At 48.8% G+C, this 10,000-nt stretch overlaps 2 protein-coding genes across 3 annotated transcripts in view; both read right to left on the bottom strand.

The window, feature by feature from the left end:
• Nucleotides 1-1,718, bottom strand: part of pou2f3 (POU class 2 homeobox 3) — an 18,498-nt gene extending 16,780 nt beyond the window's left edge. Inside the window, exons 1-2 of the mRNA XM_055148984.1 lie at nt 1,575-1,718; nt 1,388-1,452 (exon numbers count right to left, since the gene is read on the bottom strand). Of these exons, the coding sequence (XP_055004959.1) occupies nt 1,388-1,433 (46 nt within the window). The 5' untranslated portion in view covers nt 1,434-1,452; nt 1,575-1,718. The remainder of the gene's footprint in view (nt 1-1,387; nt 1,453-1,574) is intronic.
• A 2,026-nt stretch (nt 1,719-3,744) lies between these two features.
• psmg1 (proteasome (prosome, macropain) assembly chaperone 1) overlaps nt 3,745-10,000 on the bottom strand; it is a 13,650-nt gene continuing 7,394 nt past the window's right edge. The window contains exons 5-8 of one of the 2 annotated variants that reach the window (XR_008631595.1): nt 9,019-9,205; nt 5,642-5,772; nt 3,814-3,950; nt 3,745-3,783 (exon numbers count right to left, since the gene is read on the bottom strand). Coding sequence is in view for 1 of the 2 variants with exons in the window: in XM_055148994.1 (XP_055004969.1) it covers nt 3,873-3,950; nt 5,642-5,772; nt 9,019-9,205 (396 nt within the window). In the remaining variant the exon portion in view is untranslated. Of the gene's footprint in view, nt 3,951-5,641; nt 5,773-9,018; nt 9,206-10,000 lie in introns of both variants that reach the window. The other variant, XM_055148994.1, reaches the window with a different exon arrangement.

The raw sequence follows: 10,000 nt of genomic DNA, 5'->3' as shown, positions 1-10,000 counted from the left end.
TTTCTGATGATGTTCTCTCAGCAGTGGTGTCCTCACATGAAGTCACTTTGGCTCAAACACTGATGGACGGTGTGATCTGACCTGATGTTCCTCGTCCTTCAACTTCACGTTTCATTTGTTTGGAGGTTGTTCTGGGTCTTTGGTTCCGTTCGTATGATTCGTCTCTTCAGTTTGTCGTCAGTTTTCCTCTTGCGGTCGCGTCCAGGGAGGTTGTCTTCAGTCCTGTGGAGCTTAAACTTCTGAAGAACATGTGGAAGTGTAATCACAGGAACATCACGCTGCTTGGAGATGGTCTTATTGTCTTTATCTTGAACCTGCTCGTCTCTCATGTTCTTTCTGGTCTCTGTGTGACACAGTTGTCTTCTTCTCTTTCTCTGGTCCATGTTCAGTGTTGTGTCCATCATGTCTCCAAACACAATGACACATGTGGCCCTTTAAACAGACACACTGACTGAGACTGACGAGTGTGAAGAACCTGTGATGAAGATCAGAGACACACTGAACTTTAACATGTCCCTGTTGTCCAACTGTTTACAGTCTCTTCTAGAGGAACATCATGTTTGTCCACGACACTTTCATTACTTTGTTTTTCTAAAATAATCTGTTGAACAACAAAAACAGTGTCTGATTTTCATTGGTTATTTTTATTTATTATTGTTTTTCTTAGTCTAACGGAGACCAACACCAGGCTGAGACCACAGGGTCCCGAGACCAGGACAAGACCGAGACAAGACCAAGACCGAGACAAGACCGAGACAAGACCGAGACAAGACCGAGACAAGACCGAGCCCACGGTGGACTGAGACCAAATCGAGACCATCTTTGTCATGTCCTACATTTCTTTGTATTTTGTGTTTTTATAAATTTATCTTCATTTGGTTTATGTTCGTTTACACTTAAAATCGACCAAACAAACTGTTCTGGACTGAAACGGACTTTTTTAGACCCTGACCCACAGTTTGAGAAACTTCTTTAATCCACTGGAACTTTACACAAAACAACCAAGCACCTCCAAGACCGAGACCAAGCACCTCCAAGACCGAGACCAAGCACCTCCAAGACCGAGACCAAGCACCTCCAAGACCGAGACCAAGCACCTCCAAGACAGACGACTGGACCGACTGGTCCAAAACAGAGACACTGGGACATTTCTGTATAAATCTGTGGGGACAGAGACACAGACTCAGGACGGGGACTGTCCCAGGGACACAGGGACACAGGGACGTCCCCGTCCTGAGTCTGTGTCCTGCACCTGAGAGCAGCTCGTGACGTTTCAACTGTTTAGGAACCAGTGAACTGTGAGTCTGTCCCCAACCCTGAGTCTGTCCCCCACCCGAGTCTGTCTCTGACTCTGTCCCCTCCACACGTGTGCACGCGCGTGTCTTACCGGGCTCGGCCGCGCGCTCCGCCTGCTCCACCTCCGCCGCGCTCATCTCCACCCGGAGCCTCCGTCTGGAACCAGAGAAAGAAAAAAAAAAGAGTTTACTCCACCCCCCCCCACGAGCCCCCCCACCCCCACGCGCCACGCTCCTCCACCCGCGCGCATCCCACTCAGCACACGCGCAAACACTTACCCGCACAGCTCCAGGAGCCGCGGTGGAAAGTTCAGGGGCCGCGGTGGAGGGTCCAGGAGCCGCGGTGAGTCCAGGAGCCGCGGTGAGTCCAGGAGCCGCGGTGGAAAGTTCAGGAGCCGCGGTGGTGAGTCCAGGAGCCGCGGTGGAAAGTTCAGGAGCCGCGGTGGTGAGTCCAGGAGCCGCGGTGGAAAGTCCAGGAGCCGCGTGAGCCAGGAGCCGCAGGAAAGTTCAGGAGCGCGGTGGAAAGTTGAGCCGCGGTGAGTCCAGGAGCCGCGGTGGAAAGTTCAGGAGCCGCGGTGGTGAGTCCAGGAGCCGCGGTGGTGAGTCCAGGAGCCGCGGTGGTGAGTCCAGGAGCCGCGGTGGTGAGTCCAGGTGGAGGTGCGTTCCCGGGCACAGCTCGTGGACACGCTGGGCTCCTGAGCGCGACTCCTGGGCTCCGCTCGTGCCTCATTTGCATACGCCTCTCACGCGCCTCTCGCTCCTTCACAACTTTGCATAAAACAACAAAAGGCTCGCCGGCGGTCAGCGCGCGCCCCGCCTTTCCACAGAACTCACCCGGCCACTTCCGCACGCGCTCAGGCCCCGCGGGAGTTTGTCCTGGAAACAAACACGAGCCCGGGGCCTGGGTCTGCGCGCGCCCCACGCTCGGGATCAGGGGTTCGGAGGTTCGGAGGTTCGGGGTTCGGAGGTTCGGAGGTTCGTGGGTTCGGAGGTTCGGAGGTTCGGGGGTTCGGGGTTCGGAGGTTCGGAGGTTCGTGGGTTTCGTGGGTTCGGAGGTTCGGGGTTCGGGGTTCGGAGGTTCGGAGTTTCGTGGGTTCGGGGTTCGTTGGGTTCGGAGGTTCGTGAGGTTCGTGGGTTCGGAGGTTCGGAGGTTCGTGGGTTCGGAGGTTCGTGGGTTCGGAGGTTCGGAGGTTCGGAGGTTCGTGGGTTCGGAGGTTCGGGTCCTGGAGAACAAACAGACTCATAATAGTTGTTTTTTTCTGCTGCGTTCAGTGCGTAAAAGTCCAAACCCGCGGCGCGTCTGTGACTTTTGGGTCGAGCTGAAGTTTTGTCACGTGTCTCAAACTTTGACCAACTTTATTGATCCACAGAGAAAAGATTCAAACACAGAGTCACACATCAAAATAAAAAAATGTTAAATAAGAACAGAGAGAAAAAAATATAAACGGTGATAATAAATTCTAAAAAATAAGGAGCAAAAAAGAGACACGTGAGAAATAAAACAGAATTATAAAAATGTAAATGTACAAGTCAAAATAAAATAGAAAAATAAGTTATAAAATATAAAATGTCAGATTTATGACGCAGAAAAGTTCCGTGACCTGAAAAGGCCTGAGACTGGGACACGTGACGCCCGCGGCCAAACGGAACAGGACGGAGCGCGCTGCAGTACCGTGACGCACCGCCACGAGGCGCCCGAGCACAAACCATGACTGAAAGAAGCACCTGCTCCTCCTGCAGAGCGAAACATCACCTGCCTGTTTCTATGGAGACGTCACTGCTCTGCCTGAATGTTCCACAGTGTGACTTTAAACACATCAACTTTACATTTGTTCAGTTACAGGAGGTTTTAGAGTCAAAAATACCAAGAAAACCAGGACTAAACCAGGACTAAACCAGGACTGAACCAGGTCTAAACCAGGACTAAACCAGGTCTAAACCAGGACTAAACCAGGACTGAACCAGGTCTAAACCAGGACTAAACCAGGACTAAACCAGGACTAAACCAGGACTAAACCAGGAAACCAGGACTAAACCAGGACTAAACCAGGACTAAACCAGGTCTAAACCAGGTCTAAACCAGGACTAAACCAGGGGTCGCCTCTCCACAGATCTGACCTGGAACTTGGTCTGGTTTGGTCTCCGTGGAGAGGGAGGGAGAAAGGTTTTAAGTCACACTGTGGAACATTCCAGACAAAACAAAAACATCTCCATGGAGAAAAGCGTCTGAGGGACCCTCCTCCAGAAAAGTGACACAGTGCAGCTTTTCACAGCTCGTCTGAAAATACAAATAAAAAACAAAACAAAACAAACCCGAGAATAAAAAACAAAACAAAACAAACCCGAGAGCTGCACACGGTTCCGGTTTGTTCCTGTTGTCACGGCGACACTGTTCCGTTTGATTTTACACTAAAAGGTGAAAGTGACTCACAAAAACAGACGCCACAACAGAGTTTGAAATCATTTTATTCAAAAAGCACAAGTCCCCGTCACACAGGTCACACGTCCAGGTCACCAGGTCACACGTCCAGGTCACACGTCCAGGTCACACGTCCAGGTCACACGTCCAGGTTCAGGTTAAATGTACAAGTTACTCTGGACAGGAGCCTGGGAGACAAACTTGTGGAGGACGTCCTGATCGGGGCAAAGGTCGACCTGCAGGACACAAACACAAGTCACACACAAGTCATCAACACACTGACACACACACTGACACACACTGACTCACACACTGACACACACTGACACACACTGACACACACTGACACACACACTGACACACACACTGACACACACACACACTGAACACACTGACACACACTGACACACACACACACTGACACACACTGACACACACTGACACACACACTGACACACACTGACACACACACTGACGCACACACTGACTGCACACTGACACACACTGACACACACTGACACACTGACACGACACACACACTGACACACACACACACACACTGACACACACACTGACACACACACTGACACACACTGACACACACTGACACACACACACACACTGACACACACACACACTGACACACACTGACACACACACTGCACACACTGACACACACTGACACACACACACTGACCACACACTGACACACACTGACGCCACACTGCACACACACACACTGAACACACACTGACGCACACACTGACGCACACACTGACACTGACACACACACTGCACTGACACACACACTGACACACACACACACTGACGCACACTGACACACACACACTGACACACACACACTGACACACACACTGCACACACACACACACTGACGACACACTGACGCACACACTGACGCACACTGACGCACACTGACGCACACACACACACACACTGACACACACTGACACACACTGCACACACACACACACTGACACACACACACACTGACACACACACTGACGACACACACTGACACACTGACACACACTGACACACACTGACGCACACACTGACGCACACACTGACACACACACTGACGCACACACTGACGCACACTGACACGACACACTGACGCACACACTGACACACACACTGACACACACTGACACACACACTGACACGCACACTGACGCGCACACACTGACACACACTGACACACACACTGACGCACACACTGACACACACACTGACACACACACTGACACACACACTGACACACACACTGACACACACACTGACGCACACACTGACACACACTGACACACACTGACACACACACTGACGCACACACTGACACACACACTGACACACACTGAGGACAATCGTGTTTAAAGTGACGTGTGTTTAGTGTTTCAAGTGTTGTGTGTTTCAAGTGTTGTGTGTTTCAAGTGTGGTGTGTTTCAAGTGTTGTGTGTTTCAAGTGTTGTGTGTTTCAAGTGCGTAGGACTAAATTGTAAATTAAATTGTAGTTTTAAACAAATCGAGAAGCTGGTTGTGAAAAAAAGTTGAAAAATATGTTGAAAATGACGTAGAGAGTTCTAAACACGGACGACATCACACCTCCCAGCCCCTCCCCCGTACACCTGACTCCTCCCCCATACACCTGACCCCTCCCAGCCCCTCCCCATACACCTGACCCTCCCCCGTACACCCTGACCCCCTCACCTGACCCCCCCGTACACCTGACCCCCCCCCCCGTACACCTGACCCTCCCGTACCTCCCCGTCCCCGTACACCTGACCCCCCGTACACCTGACCCCTCCCCCCCGTACCCTGACCCCTCCCCGTACACCTGACCCCTCCCCCCGTACACCTGACCCCTCCCCCCGTACACCTGACCCCTCCCCCGGGCGGTGCTCACCTGTAGGTGCTGTGTCAGGTGGGCGACAGCAGGTCTGAAGCTGCTCATGACGGTGGAATCTGCAGAGCGAACGTCACTGAAGCACTGATACACAACTGCCCCGACACCACGAAGCTCACACCAGGTCAACACTGAAACACACAACAACACACAACTGAAACACACAACAAAAACACAACAACACACAACTGAAAAACACACACAACACACAACTGAAACACACAACTGAACACACACAACTGAACACACACAACACACACAACTGAAACACACAACTGAAACACACACACGCACACCAACACCACTGACAACACCACAACTGAAACACACAACAACACACAACTGCAAAACACAACTGAACACACCAACACACACGAAACAACTGAAACACAACTGACAACACACAACTGAAACACACACAACAAACACACAACTGAAACACACAACAACACACAACTGAAACACACAACAACACACAACTGAAACACACAAACTGAACACACAACACACACAACACACAACTGAAACACACTGAACAACACACAACTGAACACAACACACACACTGACTGAAAACACACAACACACAACTGAAACACACGACAACACACAACTGAAACACACAACTGAAACACACAACAACACACAACTGAAACACACTGAAACACACAACAACTGAACACACAACACACAACTGAAACACACAACACACACAACACACAACTGAAACACACAACAACACACAACTGAAACACACAACAACACACAACTGAAACACACAACAACACACAACTGAAACACACAACAACACAACTGACAACACACACAACACACAACTGAAAACACACAACTGTAACACACAACAACACACAACAAACACAAACTGAACACAACTGAAACACACAACACCACAACTGAAACACACAACTGAAACACACAACTGAAACACACAACAACACACAACTGAAACACACACAACAACACACAACTGAAACACACAACACACAACTGCCCCGACACACACAAACACAACACTCAAAACACTGAACAACACACAACTGACACACAACTGAAACACACAACTGAAACACACACACACAACACACAACTGAAACACACAACACACAACTGAAACACACAACTGACAACACACACAACAACACACAACTGAAACACACACACAACACACAACTGAAACACACAACTGAAACACACAACACACAACTGAAACACACAACACACAACTGAACACACACTGAAACACACAACACACAACTGAAACACACAACAACACACAACTGAAACACACAACAACACACAACTGACAACACAACTGAAACAACACACAACTGACAACACACAACACAACACACAACACACAACTGAACACACAACAACACACAACTGAAAACACACAAAACACACACACAACTGAACACACAACTGAACACACAACACACAAACACACAACTGAAACACACAACACACAACTGAACACACACACACACTGAAACACACACTGACAACACACAACACACAACTGACAACACACAACACACAACTGAAACACACACAACACACAACTGAACACACACACACACAACACACACACTGAACAACACACAACTGAAACACACAACTGAAACACACAACAACACACAACTGAAACACACAACACACACAAACTGAAACACACAACTGAAACACACAACAACACACAACTGAAACACACACAACTGACAACACACAACTGAAACACACAACACACAACTGAAACACACAACACACAACTGAAACACACAACTGAAACACACTGAAACACACAACAACACACAACTGAAACACACAACAACACACAACTGAAACACACAACTGAACACACAACAACACACAACTGAAAACACACACAACTGACAACACACAACACACAACTGAACACAAACACACAACTGAACACAACACAACTGAACACACAACACACAACTGAAACACACAACAACACACAACTGAAACACACAACACACAACTGAAACACACAACACACAACTGAAACACACAACACACACAACTGAAACACACAACTGAAACACCAACAACACACAACTGAAACACACAACACACAACTGAAACACACAACACACAACTGAAACACACAAACACACAACTGAAACACACAACTGACAACACACACAACAACACACAACTGAAACACACAACAACACACAACTGAAAACACACACAACACACACAACACACAACTGAAACACACAACACACAACTGAAACACACAACACACAACTGAAACACACAACTGACAACACACAACTGAAACACACAACAACACACAACTGAAACACACAACACACAACTGAACAACAACCACAACACACACAACACACACAACACACAACTGAACACACACAAACACACAACAACACAACAACACACAACTGAACACACAAACACACACACACAACAACACACAACTGAAACACACAACACACAACTGAAACACACAACAACACACAACTGAAACACACAACACACAACACACAACTGAAACACACAACACACAACTGAAACACACAACACACAACAACACACAACTGAAACACACAACAACACACAACTGAAACACACAACACACAACTGAAACACACAAACACAACTGAAACACACACAACACACAACTGAACACACAACAAACACACAACTGAAACACACAACACACAACTGAAACACACAACAACACACAACTGAAACACACAACAACACACAACTGAAACACACACACACAACTGAACACAACTGAAACACACAACAACACACAACAACACACAACTGAAACACACAACAACACACAACTGAAACACACAACACACACACTGAAACACACAAACACACAACTGAAACACAACAACACACAACTGAAACACACAACACACACAACACACAACTGAAACACACAAACACACAACTGAAACACACAACACACAACTGAAACACACAACACACAACTGAAACACACAACTGCAGTAAGATGATCATTATTAATTTCTTAACTCTGTAAAAAACTGTTTTGAATTTATTTATTCTGAATTTCAGGCGCTTCAGTTTTAAAAACACATTTTCCAAGAATTTAAAACTCAAAACTCAAAAAACTTTTAAATATTCACCACAAATACTTTCAAAACCTCAAATACAGAGTGTAAAATTCAGAGTCCCAGTTTAGTCCCGGTTTAGTCCCGGTTTAGTCCCGGTTCAGTCCCGGTTTAGTCCCGGTTTAGTCCCGGTTCAGTCCCGGTTTAGTCCCGGTTTAGTCCCGGTTTAGTCCCGGTTCAGTCCCGGTCCAGTCCCGGTTTAGACCTGGTCCAGTACCTGCGGCGGGGAGTCCGGTCAGCAGGTTGGGAGGCTCCACCAGGGGGCAGCAGGTCGACTCGGAGAAGGTGGAGGTGTGGAGCGCCCGCAAGCAGGGATCAGGGCCCAGGGGACGAGCCGAGCGGTAATCTGTGACCGGAGCGTCCGAGAGAACCGTGACCTGAGGCACGACCAGACTGCCCAACACCTGAGGGTCAGAAAACACAGACCTGAGGCACGACCTGACTGCCCAACACCTAAGGACTAGAAAACAGAGACCTGAGGTACGACCTGACTGCCCAACACCTAAGGACCAGAAAACAAGACCTGAGCCATGACCTGACTGCCCAACACCTGAGGACCAGAAAACAGAGACCTGAGGTACGACCTGACTGCCCAACACCTGAGGACCAGAAAACAGAGATTTGAGGTACGACCTGACTGCCCAACACCTGAGGACCAGAAAACAGAGACCTGAGCCACGACCTGACTGCCCAACACCTGAGGACCAGAAAACAAGACCTGAGCCACGACCTGACTGCCCAACATCTGAGGGTCAGAAAACAAGACCTGAGCCATGACCTGACTGCCCAACACCTGAGGACCACAAAACAGAGACCTGAGGTACGACCTGACTGCCCAACACCTGAGGACCAGAAAACAGAGACCTGAGCCACAACCTGACTGCCCAACACCTGAGGACCAGAAAACAAGACCTGAGCCACGACCTGACTGCCCAACATCTGAGGGTCAGAAAACAAGACCTGAGCCATGACCTGACTGCCCAACACCTGAGGACCACAAAACAGAGACCTGAGGTACGACCTGACTGCCCAACACCTGAGGACCAGAAAACAGAGACCTGAGCCACGACCTGACTGCCCAACACCTGAGGACCAGAAAACAAGACCTGAGCCACGACCTGACTGCCCAACATCTGAGGGTCAGAAAACAAGACCTGAGCCATGACCTGACTGCCCAACACTGAGGACCACAAAACAGA

The sequence above is a fragment of the Boleophthalmus pectinirostris genome, unplaced genomic scaffold (assembly GCF_026225935.1).
Source record: "Boleophthalmus pectinirostris isolate CB_2022bp ecotype Guang Dong unplaced genomic scaffold, ASM2622593v1 HiC_scaffold_12, whole genome shotgun sequence".
Classification (NCBI taxonomy): Eukaryota; Metazoa; Chordata; class Actinopteri; order Gobiiformes; family Gobiidae; genus Boleophthalmus; species Boleophthalmus pectinirostris.
This window is presented reverse-complemented; position numbering and strand designations above follow the sequence as displayed.